This window comes from Pleurodeles waltl, chromosome 3_1 (genome assembly GCF_031143425.1).
Source record: "Pleurodeles waltl isolate 20211129_DDA chromosome 3_1, aPleWal1.hap1.20221129, whole genome shotgun sequence".
Classification (NCBI taxonomy): Eukaryota; Metazoa; Chordata; class Amphibia; order Caudata; family Salamandridae; genus Pleurodeles; species Pleurodeles waltl.
Window position 1 is genome coordinate 1,008,192,127 of NC_090440.1, and position 22,397 is coordinate 1,008,214,523.

Consider the following 22,397-nt stretch of genomic DNA (forward strand, 5'->3'; position numbering starts at 1 on the left):
TCTGTTTTTTTTTTACCTTGGAAAATCCATTTATTAACATCGATTGTAATCGTGCGTGCTTCCAAATTCCTTTTAAAATTAGTTGTAGCCAGTATGTTTTGGATGAGATGCTTAATTTCTTGAAGCAGGTTTAAAAACAGAAATTCAGAGTTTCATTTTGATGCAGTGTGTGTTTTAATCAAAGGCATTGCATTGTATAAAGAATTTCGTGATGCAACAAGGTGAAACTAAATAACCAATTCGTCAGTGGTTTCTATGCATTAATTTTTATTTTCTTCTGCATACAGCTTACCATCAAACACCAACTGTTTTGAAACTAGGCAAGAACTACTTTTTGATGTATTTTCATATCATAAACTTTCAGAAAGCCACAGTTTGTGTCTGCTTCCACTTCTTAATGGAGTCAAGAGTGTAACACGGACTGCTACATCCGTATTTGAATTTAGGAGTAGCAATTGTATCCATTCTTGACAACATCTTCAACTCAGTCTTTTTCAGTTCTAATTCTAGTTGCATTTAATTTTTACTGCTTGTAAAAAAGGTTCTCAAAAGGAATGCTAACATTTCTTCTCAGTGTCATTCTTTGTGGTGTAGTTAGGATATGTAACCTCCATGGTACAACCAGAACTTTACTTATTTGCTGAGGGTATTAGCAGAATGTCTTCCCTGTGGAGCAGATTAACGACTACAGCTGATAATGTGAGAAATATATATATATATATATATATATATATATATATTTCTTTTTCTTTTTTTAAAAATAATTGTAAGATTGAAAACGTCTAGTTCTAATTGTGTTAGAGTGGCTATTGAGATACCTAAAATGTAGCTGTTCTGCTAAAATTACTGCACATAAAATTACATTGTGTTTTGATGCGCTTAAGAGTTTTTGTCAGAGGGCCCTCAAGGAGTTACTGTCTACTTCCAGATGCACCCATGACAAACAGTATTTTTTTTTATTTCAAAGGAACTTTAAATGTTATGTTAGATTTTCCACATACAATGCAGGTGCTTTTAAGTCAAAGCAGCACATAGTGCACCCAATGTATAGTTCTGTATGTCCACTAGTTGCCTCATCTGATATGCTTGCAGTACTTGAGAACAGCATAATGCAAATATCTATCAGGATTAATGAGGAAATGAATTGTTAACTAGGGGAAATTAAAGATGAGCTCCAAAATAGTAAAGTAACACAGGGCCCAGGATGTAAAAAAACAAGTTATAATGAGAAATCCTAAACTTAATCCTGCTAACCGCAAACTTCTCTCCTAGCAAAAGTGTGTAAAGAGAATCCTCATAGAAAAAAAAATTACAATAAAGAATATAAACAGATACAATTCTGAAACCAACTTAGTAATAATTCGCAAAAATATTTACCTAAAATAACACTAAAAAGACAAACATTTTCAATGCAGTAGGTCTTGCATTTTCTTGAGTTAGAGCTATTGGCATTGTAAATTCATAACTAGGATTTCCTGACCTCATAAATTGGTCAACCCTGCCTCATAATTTTGTCTTTTCCAGCTGTATAATTCCAGTGGTCCAGCATTAAACTATAGCACTTCCATTGTCCCTTCTTTCCCATCTTAAAACATATACAATTATCATATAAACCTTTTGCAGAAATAAACTTTTGGCATTAGAGTGTAATGCTCAAAACACCATAACAAAAATATTATTTGGGACGTAATTGAGGGTGAAAGGAAAGAGGGAGTCGGAAGTAAAGATGGAGAGGACAAGTGGCTTAGTAACGTTGTCATGGGCCCTGGAGTAAGAAAGGAAAATGGTTGACTGAAATTCCGGTAGGAAAATACAGCAGTAATTAGAGTTGATTGAGGTCCATAGGTCTCTGGGCCCCGATGCCACTGCACATGTTGCTTCATTCATAACTAGGCCTCAGGAGAGAAAGCGAATGAGGCAGAAAAAGGGAAGCAAAAGGAATACAACAGACAAAAGGCAGAAAGAAAAGTGGTTGCAAAGAAATAAAAGAAAGAATGGGAAGAAAGAATGAGAAAATTAAAATACAACTAGGAGAAGAAATAGGGTAACCTTGAGACAAAAGGAAAAAGGGAATGAAGCTAGCAATCAAAAGATAAAGAGGAAATCTAATGAAGGAAGTGTGAAAAAGGGAAAAATGAACATTAGAGAAAAAAGAGAGATGGTGAGAGAAACAAGCAGCGAAAGAACCAGGGCTTGTATGTCCACACACATTTCCCACTGACACAGAATGGGAAAATCACTTTGACCCTTCGGGTCCTGACAAGTACCTGATGGCTTAAACATACAAACCCAGGGTGTAGTGATCGGGGCTCTAGGGATTTACAGTAAAACATTAATTGACAGATGAAGATGAGAAAAACACCAGCAAAAGTAAGGAAGAATGATAAAAAAAAAAAAGTGAAAGGATTCATACCGAGTCAAAGGAAAGAGCAAATAAAAAAGACAAAGAAAGGATGAAGGGGGATGAAGAGAAAAAAATTGTGAAAGAATGAATGCCTGATGAAGACAAAAGAAAGGAACTAAACAACGAAAGCAATAGCCAAGATTTTGCAAGTTTGAAAGAGGAGGTAGCAAGAGGAAGAGGGAAATTTAAAAAAAAAAGGGAGAGGAGTAGAAATAAACAGTTGAAAAGTGGGTAAGAAAGAAAACAATGAGAGTAAACAGAGTAAAGAAAAGAACAGAGTGAGGTAGGTGAAACAGACACTTCCAACTAAAGATGGCTTCCGCATGTCCTCAAACAGAAGTCAGAGTGTGGAACAGCAAAGTGCACTGCAGAACAGCAGGAGGTGCATTAGAAGAGTTGTATGTGAACCCCAATACATCAATATCGGGGCACTTCAGATCAGGATTGGGGGTATAGACAGAGCTGTGTCCTGGCCCAGTGCTGGAATAACAAAGGCAGTGGGTGAGGAATGAGAAACGGAGCACCTTGTAATTCCTGGTATTGGAATAATGAGGCGCTGCAGGTTAGGGTTGAGGTTGCATTGACAGAGTTGTATGTGGGCTGCAGTACTGGATTAGTAACAGGCACACAAGGTCAGGAACGAGGTATGTTAATGGAGCTATGTGTAGAACCTAGCATTGGCGTGCCAGTGTTGCCCTGTTTTAGCCTGGAGGTGCCCTGGTGACGCTGCGAGTGAGGCCCAGTATGGGAGTTGTATTGCCTCTGAACCACAGAAGCGAGGAGTCCTGAATGGCGTGTGTTTGAGCCTTAGTACTGAGAAGAAATGTGCACTGAATGTTAGAATTTATGGATTCAGGCGGAGCTGTGGTGGTTCCCATCAACAGTGGCGTTCGATGTTAGACTTGAGGTGCATTGGCTGAGCTTTGTTTTGCTCGTTTGGGTCCAGTATTGGCTTTGTAGTGGCACTAAATATTAGAATTGAGCTGCTGTAATTGAACTGTATGTGAGTGTGCTCCCAGTATAGGAAAGGAAGTGACCTCGCCGGCGTAGAACTGAGGTGCACTGATGGAGCAGCGCTCAAGGTCCTAGTACTGGAACAGCAGTGTATACTGACTACAAGAACTTAAGTGCTCTGGCAGATAGCGTGTATCGGGTTCCTGGCACTGGCACTACTGAGGGCTTGGTGTGTTGAACCGCGCTGCAATGATGGAGCTGCGCCCGAGGTCCCAGTACTAGAGCAGCAGAGTATACTGACTGCAAGAACTGAGGTGCTCTGGCAGACAGCGTGTGTGGGGTTTCTGCCACTGGCACGGGTGAGGACTTGGAATGTGTGAACTGAGGTACACTGATGGAGCTGTGAGTGGGATCCCAGTATGGAGCAGAAATGGGCACTGTCTCTAAGGATTGCAGAGCCCTGGTACAGCTGGGTGACTAGGTGATAAGCATTTACAAGCGATCCTCTGCCCTTGCTCTCAGCACACTTGGTAAAGAAAATCCAAGCCAAGGAAGAGCTGGGAGCCAGACGGCTGAGAGAGGGTGCAGAGAGCCCACAAAGACTGAATGTGACCAAGATAACAGCCTGATTTATAGCCTGTTTACAGCTAAGCTCGGAGGAAGAATGCTCTGCAAATGAAAAGGGAAGCTTCCCTGGACAGGAGCTGGAAACAAAGTAAAAAAGAAAGGCCCCTACATACCAGATAAACAGGACAAAGCATAATTATACAGTAGTTGGACCCTGCTTCCACACAGAAGAAGGAAGGACAAAGAGGCATGCCTGACCACTAGCAAGCAAGAATTTTTAAATGTCACTGAAACTGACAAATTAAATAGCTGGAAGCCCACAGAAGAAGTATACTTAAAAGTACACAAGAGGTCGGACGCATACGCTCGATCCAAAAATAGGATGATTAGAAGGTTCACGGATTATGAATTTTTAAAAGACAAAGCATCTTTTAAGAGCAATGGGGGAAATACAAAATACCTGTTAGCCTGAGACACGGGTGTATGGATTCTACTTGCTGTTTCAGGGTGACTTTAATGGAGCCCTTGTCAGGCAAAGCCTAGCGATTTGCACTGCTCAGCAGTGTTACCTTCTAATTTAGTACTTTTTCTCGTGGTAGAAATCCCATGAGTCTTAAGTTGGCTGTACATGTAGAGTTTGCTCTCTTTCTACTTTAGAATGTAGTCACTTTTTTGGAGCTCAAACTTTTAACGTGGTAAACCTGGTGCACATCACGGGCCGGGCGCCATAAGATCAAATACCTGGGTTCTATTAAAGATTGTGCAACGAGGAATCCAAGTGATGAACCAGGAAATCTTGTCAGCAGAATTTGTGATTTTCGTGTAGTCTTTTACCGTTGTCCTGGTTCTCCACAGGTCAAAATATTTCTAAGTCTGTACTCCTCTGAATTTTTGATACATTTTTCTGGATGCTCCAAATTGTCTTTTCAGGTCACCGTGCCATAATTCCATGAGGGATGCAGACCACTCCACCCTGTCTTATTTAGGGCCACTTTCCAGTCCCAATAGGCTTGGTACTTCCTTCTCCAAGATGGACTTATGTCCTGAATTTGTGTGATTTTCAGGAGACTAGCATCCCTGAACTTTTAAAAATTGCCTTTGGCCTGCAGGGTCCTATATATATTGCCAGGTGTTGCTCTAAGAAATACTATAAAATTTAGGAATGCTTGGCTACTCATTGAGTGATACAGCTGGAACTGTGTCCCCCAACTCCTGGGTTGTCTGGAAGCCGAAATTGGGGCATACCTGCCTTAGGGACTGCTTGGGAATTGGGAGGGAAGCTCTGGCAGGTTTCGAGAGCTGGGCACCTCTTCTCTCTTCCATCTCCGACACCCTTTATGTGTACACCTGATCTGATAGAGACTTTTAGTTGCAGATCCTGAACTTACCCTGACGTCAGACTGGATTGTCCTATTCACAGGAGCCCCTGTGCTGGGTGTTTGGACCAGGTCCCCAGTAGGACGTCTGTAGGTGCTTCGTTGAAGGGAAGAAGGAGTTCAGAGTTGGAGGCCCCTGGCTGAAGCACATCGGTCCAGAGGTTAGGCCTGACCTCCACAGAAAGAAGCTCGAGGTTCAGAACCTCAGCTGCCCTTCTCACCACCATTGAGTATGATGCTCCCTCCTCCATAGCCACGGCACGGGGAGAAAACATACCAGTGTCAGGGGAGGTTTCCAACCCGATGGCATCACCCAAATCCTGAAGCCAGTCCAGTTCGGGTTCAAGCTGGTCTTCTATAGGGCCCAGCGACCTCTTTACACTATCCCCATATCCATACCCATAATAATATGGTTCAGGATCAACCCTGGGCACAGCAGAGCCCGTGGAAAACGGTATCGGCGTCAATCGACGTCATTCCAGCTCCGGGTTGTTGGGGATGAGTATTGGATCGATGTCGATTGTGGGCCCAGTCAGCGCCGGAAGCATTGAGGTCTGACCGGACGCCGGCCAAGATCATAGTGGCATGACTGGCGTCGAGACAGATCCGGAAGTGTATCCTGAGGTGCCCTCCAGAGTAGAGACCGACGTTGCTGACTTTGGACCCCAGGGGGGCCCTCACCGGCTCTCCGTGGCCCGAAGGCGCCGAGGATGGGTCGGGCTGCCCAAATATGAGGCGCATGGCCTACTAGAACTCCTTTAGTTGGGCAGGGGTAGCTCCAACTCCCAGAAATTCGGGGAGGCGCGGAGCGGACCCAGACGGAGACTCCGAGGATGGAGACCTAAAGCGTTGACTCTCTTCCTGCGTCGTGCGAGCGACGGGGCGAAGTCGAAGAACATTTTGCCTTCTTTGACTTCTTCTTCTTACCCGAATGTCCAGATGACTTGGACGAAGAAGAACTCATGACCGGTATCCTGACCATCCTCTCGAACGGGACCGGGAACGACGCGGAGTTGAGTGTCGGGCTGCCATGAGCTTTAGGGACCGATACCTCCAAGCTTTTGGGTTCATGGCCCGACACTCAAAGCTCAACTTCGGGTCGTGGTCACGCTCTAAACACTAGAGGCACACGTGGTGCGGTCATCATGCGGTGACAGGAGTCGCAGGGCTTGAATCCGGTCTTGCGGGACATCCCTCGACGCATCAGAACTCGTCAAAAAAACGAATTCAACAAAATGTCGCAGTTAGTCAAAAAAATTACTGGTGTAGCTCTTCTCCAGATCTGCGCATAGGCTGGCGTGGAAAGAAAAGAACTGACGTCAGCGTGCCGTGGTGGTGCCTATATATGACCGCAACATCAACACGGTAACCACAACACCCGCGGAGTCGTCCGATACCAACCAACAGATTAAGATTGCTATGCACTTGGACTTGACAACCTCGCTACATTGACCTGTTAGGGGCAATCTTATACACAGTATGTGTTTTGTTTTCATTGTACCATTTCCTCTTTCATGACGGCAAAACCAATAAAAAAAGTTTGGAGAAAAAAAAGGAATTGCCTTTGAACATTGGGCACAAGTGAACAAGAGCCCTGGCCTTAGTCTTCTTGCAGGCAGAGACCAAGCAAACTTTTTTTTGCCCACCTTGTTGTCTTAGTTCAGTGTTGTTCTGATTCCCAAGAGGTACACCAGCATTGATTGCTGCAGGTCTGTGATAATATTCCCGCTTAGGTTCAGTTGTGATACTCACTTTGTGACCAGTCTTTACGTTTGTGATGGATCCTATGTGATAATACACTGTGTACCAACATCTCTAGTTGCAGAGTGTTGCAGAATAACCTGCCTAATGAATATTTAATGGGAATGTTGCTGTTTGTGACTCTGTGTGAGTGGCTACAAACAATGGTATGGTGGCCTGCAAGAAACAGCAATTCATCATCCCTCGCTATTCTTTAGCAAACAGGATTTATCTTTTTTTTTTTCTATTTTTTTAATTTAATTTAAACAACTGTCCTTTAAAGGAATCGTTGCAGCTTTAAGAAGAAAATCCCTCCTTGTAAGACATTGGTGGGAATAGGTAGTGAGTTGCCTTCTGGACCACTTCCTGCTTGCACAAGGTGGCACAACTTGATTTCCAAAGTGGTCCAAAGTGGACAGCTTCTTCATTGTGAACCTCTTGCCAATTCCTTTGAGTGCATTGCATGTCAGTGGTTTGCAACTGCAGTTTCTCTTGAAAGCCTGTGATGCATCTCATTGCGAATAGCAAATGGGAAGGGATGCTCCTTTCACACTCCCTCGTATTTGTGATTCAAAGTGAGTCATTATTCCCATTCTGCAATTTAGAAAGCCTTTGCTGACTCACAAAGTGGGTTCAAGACATGGCAAACGTCATCTTATTGTTGCAAACCATGTGATTTGTTATAGGGTTTGAAATCTCAAAATGGTTTCATGCATCTGGCCCCTAGTTACAACAGTCTTTCCCAACTTTACAACATGTCTTCTTATGTAAAGCTAAATTTTTCTCAGAAACCATTGTTTTAAGATTTTATGAAATGGCAGAACTCTAAACAACTGCTGTAGCTTTCCTAATCTGCCAAAGGGCTTGCTTTTTAAAAATATGTCCCCTTAAGTGTAACACCTACTTGCTCACTCCATTTACTTGCCACCTCTATGAGTAAAATGAGCCAACCTGGCTGGGGAAATGTTAGTTTCAGATGCAGCTCCTCACTTCCACATAAATATTTTCCAGAGTTCCTGCCTGTTCCTTTCGTGGCTATTTGGTAACAACTTCTCTCCCTTCATGTTTCTCAGGGGCATATTGGTTGATGTTCCTGTAACTGATGTTAATCTGCCTTTCTGCAGGAATCCTCAAGCAAGGCTAATGCCACAAAAGTCCTTTTGGTCTCCAGGAGGACTGGTGATGGCTGTACTTCATACCTGTACCAGGTCTGCCCCGTAGTAGGGAAATCTAGTTATCTGTTCAGGAGCGAGAGCCTGGTAGATCCGGGTGAAGAGGCCGTGGTGGCTCAGACAAATATAAACGACTATTCAGAAAGTCATCTTTGTGACATTTATTTTAACAACCAAATTCACCAATTTATTATATTTGTATTAACTAGAAACATGTTGCAAGGATAGATTTTCCTGCCAAGTTACAGAAATATGTTTTGTTTTCTTTTACATAATGGAGGTGTTCAAGCATTGAAAGCCTCACAGTAAATATACATTTTTAATTCTCTTACTGAAGGGGCATGCCAGCTACCTGGCATTTCTCATTTCAACAGTTATAAATATTGAGAGCTTCAAAGCACACTTTATAAGGGACATAGTATGTTTTAATTAATCTTTATTGATTTTTCAGTATTACAGCATACATACATTGTTGATGTCAGTCACACTTATCTCCTGCTTATAAATAGAGATTTGTCCATGCTTTGTATACAACTCGGTTAAACAATATACTATGAAATGAGTCTGACTGCAAAGGTTCTACAAGCATTAACGTTGTGGTCTATTTTTTAAAAACAATCTTGCCCGTATTGTTGAAGTATTTAGGGTTATTACATCTCAATAATATTGGTTGTTGAGACCAACAACCCCTGCCACATTTCAGATATTGATCGTCCCAGCCATCTCCTTTGAGGGGCACATGTTTCCCTAAGCAACTGCAAGCTCTTTGCTTTCAGTGGTCTCTATGGACTTGATGTTAGCTAAGGGCTTATGGAACATGTCAAAAAGTTATATCTTGGCATGTTCTCACAGCAGCTAGGTCTTGCAGACAACTTCAGTATCACATTACAAAACTCGTGCTTGACAGGAGGATATACATGACTAGGTGTGTAGCATCAATTGGCAAGGAGGTCCGGTTTACCTCTGCTTGTTGAGCTATTCAGTCAGGGCTGGACTGGGAAACCCACAGCAGCCCTGGAAACTTTGTCAGACCAGCCCCCAGGTCTGTCCAGGGGGAGGGGGGGGGGAGAGAGTTTGAGGGGAGGTGGAGTACTGCTGCTTTTGTTGATCCGGAACAAAACCCGCCTCCACTGCTGAAAAAACAGCCCCCATCCTTCCACCCACCGGTAAAAAAAAAAAAATAAGCCTGATGCCCGCTATGGCCTGTCCGGCCCTGTAATCAGTCTGTAATTACAGTATCCATAACCATGTTTGGAGAGAATACTATCCTCCATGTTGACTTAAGGTAAGCTCTTGGAAAAGGCAAGTATTCTCACTTGCAAGACCAATGAAGTTAAGGCAAATCTTATGCAGATTAGTTTCTTTCCCATCAGCATCTACGTACCTGCTTCCTGTCAGAACATCATTGCACATCATAATTGGAGAATGTAGCAACATTTGCCCTTCCTGTCCTGGGGAAAGATGTCTTTTAAAGTTTGTATAACATTTATGAGTCTAGGTTTCCCCTTGGAACTGGCTAACACATTTAATGGTTCTGCTCAAATGAGATCTTTTAATAATGTCTACTCTCATCCTCACTTCCTGGTGATCACAAATATCATGTCCTTTTTTGAACAAAGCCTTTCATTGAAAATTCTAAAGACAGGCTAGCATACGGAAAAAGCAGACAACCCAGTAAACAGACATACACGTTAAACTTGTGAACCAAGTCTTAATTTACAGTGGGCACAATTTGTTCTTAAAATACCTTTGAAACCCCACAAATAGATTTAGGAGCTTTACTATAACTGTGTACCGAATGTTACACAGTTACCAGGCTGAAATGATGTTGTATTAGAAAGTGTGGTAAGTGGCTACGTAAGTTTTATCAGCAAGTACATGTTTAGTTGCTTTCCTGACGGAGAACAACACCATAATGTTTATGTTCTGCACAATGTAACAGGGCGGAAATGTGTCCGTTAAGAGAGAGCCTATACCTCCGAACTATTCTTAGAAACCAAACAGAATTTTGGTAAAAGTCTACATCGCCAGAGTTCCTGATGAAACCTAAATTGAGGTAGCGAAACAAGATAGCTTGTGATTCAGCATATACTTCTAATAAAGATCATCTTCTAGGTACTACTTTGCCTTTAACCACAATAGTAGTTATAGCAATCCCAAAGTGAAAGAACTGTCATTAACCAGTGATAGGAGCAACTTGTGTTCATTCTTAAGAAATTTAGAGTTTTTATAGTGTGTTACAGTTCTTTTATATTAAGGCCAAAAAAGAGTGAATACATTTTATTGTGTAGGGTAGGACGTTGTCTGTTGGAATATCAAGCACGTGATTTATTTCGTTGGAATGAGTTGGCATGCAGTTTTTTTAGAATAACATGTTAGAATTTTTCTCATAAAGAACCTGAAGGTGATTGGTGAAGGCTTTGTATAACATTCTTGCACATTGCAACTTACAGTGTAGGATTCCTACTACCATCTGCTCAAGGACAACAATATGAAGGGGTGTTTTGCTCCTTGTGCAGATGTATAATTCACTCATCACACTGTAAGAAAGAAAATATCAAGGTGGTATATAGTTTTAGATTTTCATTCGTATTTAGCTTGCAAATGTATGGGGACTTGCTAATTTAAAAAATATGTGCCACTTAGGCCTTCATTACAAGTGCCCTGTAAATTCTGATGGGCCAGTAGCAGAAGGTATGAGAACACCAGACATAGGAACACAACGCATCACATCAGAGGTATTTCAACCAGATGTTATTCCTGAAAATCTCATAAATACCATTTGCCAACCCCTCAGCCCGGAATTACCAGGACTTCTGGTAAAGGTAATGCTAGGCAAAGGGGTGGAGGTTGGTAATATGTTGAAAAACTATTAATGAGGGTCTAAATGTACTTATTCTTTGTTTCCATAACATACAATGGCACACAATTTATGATTAATTTAACGGCGTTGCTTGATAAACCTTGGCTATTCGAGAGGGAACCAGTTCCATCTTAGAATCTTATAAGTTTTGGACAGCTCTGCCCTGTCCCCCGTGAAAGATAGTGGGTAATTGGACGCATTCTTTTTTTTCCTGTATTGCACGGACTCAATATTATGTACTTAAATGGCACTTTAAAGTACAGTGTGTTAGTTAAATATAAGTATTCTTATTCATTATATTTTTTTACTTTAGAAAAAATTACTCTTTAAAATGTTGAGCATTTTTGCATTCATCCAAGAGCAGCCAATACAAATTGCATTGAACTGTTACTCACATTGCAAGGGTGTTTTGCCAAGATAATAACAACAGAAGAGCGGCAAACCACAGAAGAGATGACAGAATAAAGATTTACAGTTAAAACTAATCAAAGTATTAGCCAGATGGTGCCTAGTTCACTTCAAAAACTACATATGACCTTGAATTTTCTTTATTCTGTTTTTACCCTGAACTGCACGAACCACTGGGAAATGTGAACGCATCAAACTGGGTTCAGGCTGTTCCGTAGCCCAGAGAGGCAGAAGCATCTGACTAGAATGAAATGCAAGGGGAAAGTTCCTTGCTGGCTATAATTTTGTTGTCATTTTGAGCATTGTGCTGGTATAATTGATGTGACAGGCTTGGGCCTCAGACAAGGTCCCTAAGCCGGCGCTCACTTACTGTTTGTGTATCTACCGGTCACTCACTTCAAGGCGATATGATTTTGCTGGTAAACATGTGCATGCTTTGGAAGGTGAAACAAAAAGTCTCGGATTGGTTTTGGATTCGATATGTTAAAAATTCTCCCCAAACTATCCTCATGTTTCCGAGATATTGCAGTAATTGGTGTCAAGTTACATTGCGAGCTAGTTGCTGGTGTGATGATGTCTCAGTCAGCAGGAGGTTCTTTATTACTATTATAATTAAACGCTTTTCTGGAATTAGGCCAAAGCCCATAGCAACAGATCAAGCCTCTTTCACACGACCCAACTGCTTGCTTTAAATAAAAAACATTGATTTGACACCTTGTTTTTGCAGGTTGTTATTGATGCCTTCAGATTGATCAACGCTAACATGATGGTCCTAGGGCATGAACCAAGACAGACAACTTCAAATCTGGGTCACTTAAATAAACCATCCATACAGGTAAGTCATATTGTATGCAAGGGAGCCTGAGCGAGTCTGCCGCAGAGCAGGTGTACGAGCGCTGTTTATGTAGGTGCACTAAACATCTTTTCAGCCCCCTACAATCCTGCCACTTCTCACTTATTTAATCAGTTACAGGGCTGGTACGTGTTTTGCGATATTAACAAGGTTTGGCCACAGAGTGGCGACCTGTGAAGCCGTGATATTTCGCCTGACTGAAAAACAACTCGAAATATCACTCAAAGCAGTGAGCAAAGCACAATACCTGACTGCAGACGATTTTCACTGTTGTTAGTACCTGCGGTTTATAATTATCTAAAGGCCGTCTAATGTCTACTCAGAACATTAATTAGCCATTGGTTGGTTCGGGATAGTTATATATATATATATATTTTTTTTTACATCAGCGGGATACCATGGCATAAATCGTAGACTATCACTCACTGAACATACGGAAGACGACTTTCCATCTGCACATAAATATCTTGCATCCCTACTACAGTCTTGTTGAAGTGAATCGAGCAAAGTCAAACATGATATGCAGGGATTAGTAGTTTTAGAAATATTTTCCAGGTGCGGTGACAAAAGCATATTTGCCGAACAGTTTTACGAATTTGTGTATTCTTCGACTACCCGTTACCGAAACATTAAATCGCTAGATGGTAGTAAACAATTGCTGTTAAATATCAGAGGGTGCCTTTTAAAATGCTTTACAAATGGTATCCCTTTTTTATTTTTTAATGCTACCCCTAATATTGTATTTAGCTTTTGTGGTAGAAACCTTGACTTTAACAAATCTGAAGTAAGCATCTGGAAGTGTAGCAATTTACTCAAACTTGCCAAAGAAATCTGAACATGGATGCCACTTTCATTGCGCTGCTGTCTCGTTTGCTTTGGAACACATGCCGTTGTGCTATGAAATTCCGTTGTTTACTCCTCTTGTCTCTTAAGCGCCCTGAACACCGCATTTCCAGGCTCACTAACAGCAACTCGGTGCGTGGCACCCGTAGCTGCTACTGTATGGTTGCAAAAATTCACACTTTGGTAACAAAACAAGTCTATTATTTCGGGGGAGAACATAAATGAAATTTGAAACTTACCATATTTTACAATTAGACAGATGTCATGGGATTTGTGTTTTTTTAAAGCTTACAGGAACTTGGGCGACTTTGTTGGCATCCCTTCAGTTTTGTAATAGTTATATTATTTTGTTTGTTTCCATAACGAATATATTGTATACTTGTATTATTTTGTTTGTTTCCATAACGAATATATTGTATCGCAGGCATCAAGTGAAAAACATTTTTTGACATATAAATCGGAAGAAGCTGATACCTATAATGAGCATGGAATAGCATTCACTGTTTTTGATTGGGTCTAGGCAAGCCCATACTTGCATGTTTCAGGAGAATATATTACCGGACCTTTTTAGCCTATATGTAATGACCTCTCATGTAAACCCCATAGCATCAGACTGCTTCATTATTTTTGTGCAAAAGGTTAAGTAGCATCTCCAACGAAGACCAAAGTGATTACTGTGTAGTTCATTGCTTTCCTGAAGTGTTCACTAATTGCAAGTTAAAATATGTTGTCTGGGTTCAGCATAATAATAGAATTAATTTGAAGGTTATTTCACTGCACATTACACAAGTAGAATGATATTTTTTTTACTCTGTTCTTGTAGCATTTTTAATTTAATCAAATTTAAATTTCACATGTGCTGTTATTTTGGAATTCACAAACCAAGAGATTTAGTTATATTGCTGATTCACTCTCACTGAGATACTTGATTGTTCAGGTATGTCCATGTTTACAGTCCCATTTATAGATGACATGTTTCAGATTTTTATTTGTGTTTTCCAATGAATCCAGATCTATTTTCTGTGGGTGTCTTTGAATTAAACCTAGTGCGTGAAATGGAAAAATAGCAGTGCAGATACTCTGTAACAGAGTACCTACTTGTTTCTGAGAAGTGCCGGTACTCTCCAGTTGAAAGTATAACGTTTTTCTGCAGAAGTGCAGGTACTCTCCCTCTCAAAATAAAAAAGTGCCAGTACTCAGTACCGGAAGGTACCAGCCCAATTAAAGCACTGATTTAACTACAGTTACTAATCTTCCCCCCCCCCCCTTTCGGCTAAGAGACATGCCCTGTACTTTAAAATGGTTTGGAGTGTGAGACATCTTTAAAAACAACTTGCATTCAGTGAGTGTTTTGAGTGAAGTCTAATCTTGTCTGGACATAATTTGGTTCTTCTAATTTGTCATGATAGCACTTGAGTGCACCATAATTGCAACTACTGGGGCCTCTTAAATAATCAGTTGCTGTTGCGATAGGTCTATGCTTTTTTAGGGCAACACCTTCACAGAATATAATTGGAGCAACAAATCTATTTTGCTCAAGATAACTAATCTGCTTATTTTGATTGCATATTTAGTGTGAACAATCACTCAAAAATCTTTATTCGACCAATATAGTGGTCATAAAAGCACATAAAGAAATAAATATAGAGGTCACAGATTAAAAAAATAAAATGGCAAATCCGAAGATACAATCACTAAAAAATAAATTAAAGAATCTAAAATCACAGCAAACAGTGTTTTACATTGCATACAATTTCCTAAGTTTCACATCTGCAATAATATAACTAAGTACAGCATTGCAAATTTCTAGGGTACCTAAATATTGTATCAGAGAGAATTGGACGAAAAAACCTAGCCCTTAATGAATGGTACAAAGTACAGACCAGCATAAAATGCATGGTAGATTAAGTAGAGACGGCATCACATGGACATTTCGAAAGGAAAACAACCCAACAACCAGCCAGGAGAAAGGTGACTAAATAATGAATTGTGTTTTTTCTTAACCTTGTCAGAGAAAATTTGTACTGCGGATTTACAAACCAAGTTAGATAAGATTCAGTGCCAGAAACATTACACATTTGCATGTAGTTAATTTTGTATATGAGTTAAGATACTTTTCAATCCTAGCCTCTTCTGGGTGTGGGACAAAGACCTTTTTAAGCCTTTCCTTGGTCTAAAAACCTATATCTTCAGAGGAGTTAAAAAGCTCACTCAAACCAAGCGAATAAAAAACTTTGACATAATCCAGCCATGGAATAGCCTTCATGTTGTCAAGGTTTAAATGGTCCTTCAAAATTTCACTGGGGAAAAAACAGCCCTGAGAGTGCTCCATAATTTTACCCATAATAAGGGAGCTATACGAATAAGATCTTCCAGAAATCCTACCCCCACTTCCGTATGTGTAATCAAACTTGGGGTGGATTTGGGTAAAGATAAGAGTCTACATAATAAGCTATTTTCTTCTACTTGGAGTTTTCCATGATCTGTAAAGCCCCACAGTCCTGTCCAATAGGCACCAAGAGATAGGCACTTACTTCTGCACAATTGAATCATCACCCTGATCGGTTTATGCCCTAGCTTTTGTGCAAATCTACATAACGATTTGCAGGCTGTCCCCATCTTTTGGATTCTTTGATTAATTAAACATTCCCAAGATCCATCAGCATTCATTAAAAGGCCTAAATAATTAAAAGAAGGTACCCTTTCTATCATTGTCCCTCCAATATTTTATTTTTTGATTTTGTACATTTAGGGTTCCAGATCGGTATAAAATATTTTTGATGATTTACTTTGAATTAAATTACTCATGAAAGCATTAAAACCATTTAAGAGACTTTGGAGACCATTTGTTGTTAACCCTAGGAGAACAGCTTCATCCACAAACAAAAGAACTGACACTGAGCGAGAACCTATTCTCTGGATATCTTTACTACATGCCCCCAAAAATCTTTCAAGAGTATTAATATAAAATACAGAAAAGGGGCCAGAACACAGCCCTGCCTCACTACTCTGTTTACTGTTCTTGATTTAGTACAATCCCCTCCCTGCATGTGTGTAACACAATTTAAGGGATGAATTCCAATGCAAACATTTAATAAGGTCCAGCAAAATGGGATCCACACCTGCCGGTTCCATTAAAGCCCACACTTTCGTCCTATCATCAAAGTAAAAGGCAGGAGCAAGGTCCATAAATGTCATATGAAGGGCACCTCTCCTGTCCTTAATGTACTTCCCCCAAATAAGATGCAGATTTAGGGCCTGCTCCACCGTTCCTAAGTTAGGCCAAATACCATATAGAAGAGGTGAAAAAAACGATGTACTCTCTGCCCATTCCTCAATTTTTCCATGATAACCCGCCCATGAATCTTAGCTGTGGAATCTACTAGTGAGATTGAACAATAGCAAGTGGGCTGATTCCGATCACCTTTTTTTAAAGACTGGTATTATTGTAGCCTCTCTCCGTGACTCAATTAAGTTTCCCCTAACTGCTGCCCTTAAAACATTTGTTAAAAGAGGGGCCCAGAGATCAATGTTATATTTAAAAAGATCGATAGGTACCCCATCTGAGCCTGGGGCCTTACCATTAGCTGCAGCCTGAATAGCTATTGTCACAGAATATTTCCAAGATCAGCCAGTCAATCCTCCTTTAGTAACAGCTCAAGCATCATGTCGTTATTATGGGCAATCCTTTCTTGATCCGATTTAACAGAACAAAAAAAATAGTAGAGAAATGGTTAATCCAGTCCTGTTCAGGAATGTGACACTCAGTACTACTTGAGGAATTTTCTGAAAAAAAGGCCGATTGACAACTTCCCAGCACAACCTAGAATCTTTCAAATATTATCTGCTTTTTCTAGATCCTCCCAGGCCTTAGATCTAATCTCAAGCCTTCTATTTTCGAGAGTTTGCCTGTATTTCTTCCTAGCAGCCCTAATATCTGCATTTCTTGGAACTTTGTTGGTGGTTTATTTTAAAACTTTAAGGGCTGCTGTACATTTTAGGCTAAACTACGAGTTGGGGGCACGCACCCTCAGTGGCTTATTTTTAGTCAAATCAGAGGCCTATCTGGGGGATGTCAAAGGAGAGGCAACAAATAATGTCAGCATAAACCTTACTGGTCAGGTTATATAAAAATTTATCTGGTTCCAGATTACTCAGATTTATTCTAGCCCCTTTGTTTACCAAACAGGTAACTTGTTTGTTGCACCCACTCTAACCAACAGGCTAAAGTCAAAAGGCGAAGCAATAAGGTTATGATCATTAAAGGGAAGCAAACACTTCATATTGCAAAAGGGGTTGAGCGAAATCAGCTGTTGAAAGAACAAAGTCTACAGTGCTCCACCTACATCTGCTTGTAAACGTTGGATTCCATAACTTGTCATTTGGACAATAATCTGAGGCAAAACTCAAATTATGAATTTGGATTATCTGGTTTGAAGATTCGCCATATGATGAGTGTTTAAAATTATTTATATCACCCCCCAAAAGATTAGAAAATCCACAGATACAATTCCCACTTTCGAGGTATTTAGTAATATTAAAATATCCTACCTATCTGATTGGCCTGTCGCCATTTCCCTGTCTATCCACAATATCTAACAGTAATCTCCCCAATTCATGAATAATCTCTACTGGTTGCACTGAAAAGAAAATAAATTGACTACAACCACATTTAACATATGTTTCACTTGTAATTTCACAAGATAAGACAGACTTGACACCATTTCCTTTACCATCAAATTCTTAATGGGCCATGAAGCATAAATAGCCAAACCTCCATTCCCTCTCCCAGCTGGTGAAGGAGTAGCTTGTGAACTATGATTTATATCCTTTTATATTTATGGGGTCGATGGCCCAAGTTTCTTGACAACAGAAGACATCATATGTTGAAGATATGCCTGCCAATCTTCATTATTTGATTTGTCCCGAAATCCCATAATATTCCAGGAAAGCCCACATGCCCACACAACATTAATCTTTACTGTATTTGAAGTGTGTGCGGATGTGACCAATAATGGAGGGGTATTAACCATCCCCTGTAGAACGTTTACCTTCGCTTTGTTAGTGTGGTTCCAGCATCAATCATCTTCTGTGAGCCCTGATAGTGGTTCAAATCTGTTGGGGTGGGCAAAGTTTACTATTGGTGGCTGATTTTGGTGGGGTCTAGATATTCGATTTGCCTGTCTATGAAAGGTGTGACTGGGTGGTGGAGGATAAAAAAACCCCTAAAGGCCTAGCCCTTATTTTAGAAGAATTTAGACATGCAGCGTTCAATCGGGTCAGCAAAAAACCTACACATCCTTGGTCCTTAAAGCTTAAGTCAATACAATCTCTGTCAGCAGATTTCATTGTGGGATCAATCCATTTTACTCTGCGGACCATGATTATTTGTTCCAGTGACTGCTAAATTGTAATCTCGAATGTGACACTCAACGCCACTTGATGAATTTTCTGGAAAAAAAAGGCACCAGGTTGCTTTATTATTGAGACTTTGGCAAGATTTCTGTGTTCCTTTAGGTTAAGGAGCAACTCCCCCTAAAACCATTGTATATGGGTATATTCTAGGGGTAGGGGCGAAATATCAGAGACACCTAGAGACTGGGATTCAAGTGGAGGAATAGATTGCTGACAACAAATGTTCAAAGTCCTGGGAATAGGGGTGTCTGAAACATCCTGTGAGCAGCCCAACAAGACGGGCATCGCTACAACCTGTGTCCTTAAATAACTAGAACACCTAGCAGAACCAGAAACAAAACCTTGGTCTTGAAAAGATTATCCAGCAACGGCAGATGGCAACCTGGGAACCTCGAGCTTCAGTAGTAAATTGATTGGCTAAGTCCTGAGAACCAAGTCCCCTCTGATCTCTTGTGAGGGATTTATTCGATGTTCTTGTTTGGCAATTTCCAATAAAGACAAAAGCTGTTCTTCTGTCTTTTCCAAATGAGTCACTATCGGCTTTAGGGCATCAACCAAGGAAATTTGTTATACTAGGGTAGAGTTCCTCAAAAAGAGTTTGAATCCTGTTATTTTGCGTATGCCTTGTAGGAGTTGAATGTTGTTTCTTAGAAGAAGTTAGACACTGCCCGCCCCTCCTCTCCTCCTTCCCCCCCCCCCCCTGGATTTAAAAAACTTTCAGCCGTCCCCTGTACTTTTCTCAATATCCTGAGAGTGACTGGTAGGCTGAATGCTGGTATGATGGTTACAAAGAGCAATAGGGGAAGGTGGGGCAGTTCAGACCACTGGTTGTATCACTGCTTGGACCTTTCCTCCTCCCTTCTCTAAACCTTGGGCCACAGCCATGTGGGGGAGGAAGCGGGCAAGGAGAGAGATAATCTACTTTCGGCCAGTTAAATCTCTTTATTCAGGGCTTCAACAGCCCGCTGCAAAAAACTGTCCAAAGTGGATTTGTCTTACGTTTCCCCATTCAGCTTATTCTATGTCCAACACAAAATGTTGACCCAGGCTGTGAAAATAATGTATGATGTAGCAGCAATTAAGTTTTGACAGAACCTTAAGAGTTTCAGTTCCTTAATGTCCTTCCTATGTCAGAATCATAAAGGGGGGCCCGGCTGCAGATGGGCACAGAGAGGCCCGCCCTTGGCTCAGGTGCACCTCTGCACTGCAGGAGTGCCACGAGCCTTTAACGCATCTGGAAGGTTGGCCCTGCCTCCCGCGCTGCCAGGAGTGCTGGGGGACAGAGTCCAACCCCAGCAGACTAACGTGCTGCAGCAGGGCCTCAGACGGCCCTAGAAGAAATGCCCCGCGCTGCAGGAGTGCCACTGAGCCTTTGCGGCGTCAGGAAGGCTGGCCCTGCCTCCTTCGCTGCCAGGAATGCTGGGGGACCATGTGAACAATCATTTTTAACCCCTTCGCTGCCAGGCCTTTTCCCCCCTCCTGTGCCGAGCCTTTTTTTGGCTATTTGGAGCAGTTTGCGCTTAGGCCCTCATAACTGTTTGTTCACATAAGCTACCCACGCCAAATTTGCGTCCTCTTTTTCCAACATCCTAGGGATTCTAGAGGTACCCAGACTTTGTGGGTTCCCCAGAAGGAGGCCAAGAAATTAGCCAAAAAACTGTGAAAATTTCGTTTTTTTTTCAAAAAAATTGGATAAATGGGCTGCAGAAGAAGGCTTGTGGTTTTTTCCCTGAAAAGGGCATCAACAAAGGGTTTGCGGTGATAAAATCACCAGCTTCCCAGCTTTCAGGAACAGGCAGACTTGAATCAGAAAACCCAATTTTTCAACACAATTTTGGCATTTTACTGGGACATACCCCATTTTTACGATTTTTTGTGCTTTCAGCCTCCTTCCAGTCAGTGACAGAAATTGGCATGAAACCAACGCTGGATCCCAGAAACCGCAACATTTCTGAAAAGTAGACAAAATTCTGAATTCAGCAAGGGGTAATTTGTGTAGATCCTACAAGGGTTTCCTACAGAAAATAACAACTGAAAAAGAAATATATTGAAATTGAGGTGAAAAAAAATCTATTTTTCTCTACGTTTTACTCTGTAACTTTTTCCTGCAATGTCAGATTTTCGAAAGCAATTTACCGTTACGTCTGCTGGAATCTTCTGGTTGCGGGGATATATAGGGCTTGTAGGTTCATCAAGAACTCTAGGTACCCAGAGCCAATAAATGACCTGCACCCTGCAGTGGGTTTTCATTCTATACCGGGTATACAGCAATTCATTTGCTGAAATATAAAGAGTAAAAAATAGCTATCAAGAAAACCTTTGTATTTCCAAAATGGGCACAAGATAAGGTGTTGAGAAGCAGTGGTTATTTGCACATCTCTGAATTCCGGGGTGCCCATACTAGCATGTGAATTACAGGGCATTTCTCAAATAGACGTCTTTTTTACACACTGTCTTACTATTTGGAAGGGAAAAATGTAGAGAAAGACAAGGGGCAATAACACTTGTTTTGCTATTCTATCTTCCCCCAAGTCTCCCGATAAAAATGATACCTCACTTGTGTGGGTAGGCCTAGGGCCCGCGACAGGATATGCCCCAAAACACAACGTGGACACATCACAGAAAACAGAGCTGTTTTTAGCAAAGTGCCTACCTGTAGATTTTGGCCTCTAGCTCAGTCGCCACCTAGGGAAACCTACCAAACCTGTGCATTTCTGAAAACTAGAGACCTAGGGGAATCCAAGATGGGGTGACTTGTGTGGCTCGGACCAGGTTCTGTTACCCAGAATCCTTTGCAAACCTTAAACTTTGGCTAAAAAAACACATGTTCCTCACATTTCTGTGGCAGAAAGTTCTGGAATCTGAGAGGAGCCACAAATTTCCTTCCACCCAGCGTTCCCCCATGTCTCCCGATAAAAATGATACCTCACTTGTGTGGGTAGGCCTAGCGCCCGCGACAGGAAACGCCCCAAAGCGCAACGTGGACACATCCAAATTTTTGAAGGAAAACAGAGCTGTTTTTAGCAAAGTGCCTACCTGTAGATTTTGGCCTCTAGCTCAGCCGCCACCTAGGGAAACCTACCAAACCTGTGCATTTCTGAAAACTAGAGACCTAGGGGAATCCAAGATGGGGTGACTTGTGTGGCTCGGACCAGGTTCTGTTACCCAGAATCCTTTGCAAACCTCAAAATTTGGCTAAAAAAACACATGTTCCTCACATTTCTCTGGGTGGCAGAAAGTTCTGGAATCTGAGAGGAGCCACATTTCCTTCCACCCAGCGTTCCCCCACGTCTCCCGATAAAAATGATACCTCACTTGTGTGGGTAGGCCTAGCGCCCACGACAGGAAACGCCCCAAAGCGCAACGTGGACACATCCAAATTTTTGAAGGAAAACAGAGCTGTTTTTAGCAAAGTGCCTACCTGTAGATTTTGGCCTCTAGCTCAGCCACCACCTAGGGAAACCTACCAAACCTGTGCATTTCTGAAAACTAGAGACCTAGGGGAATCCAAGATGGGGTGACTTGTGTGGCTCGGACCAGGTTCTGTTACCCAGAATCCTTTGCAAACCTTAAACTTTGGCTAAAAAAACACATGTTCCTCACATTTCTGTGGCAGAAAGTTCTGGAATCTGAGAGGAGCCACAAATTTCCTTCCACCCAGCGTTCCCCCACGTCTCCCGATAAAAATGATACCTCACTTGTGTGGGTAGGCCTAGCGCCCGCGACAGGAAACGCCCCAAAGCGCAATGTGGACACATCCAAATTTTTGAAGGAAAACAGAGGTGTTTTTTGCAAAGTGCCT

The 22,397-nt window shown here is 41.4% G+C and overlaps 1 protein-coding gene across 2 annotated transcripts in view; it reads left to right on the top strand.

The window, feature by feature from the left end:
- PSMD14 (proteasome 26S subunit, non-ATPase 14) overlaps window positions 1-22,397 on the top strand; it is a 383,293-nt gene that overhangs the window by 282,724 nt on the left and 78,172 nt on the right. For both annotated transcript variants that reach the window (XM_069224236.1, XM_069224237.1), the window contains exon 7: window positions 12,212-12,319. In XM_069224236.1, the coding sequence (XP_069080337.1) occupies window positions 12,212-12,319 (108 nt within the window). The remainder of the gene's footprint in view (window positions 1-12,211; window positions 12,320-22,397) is intronic.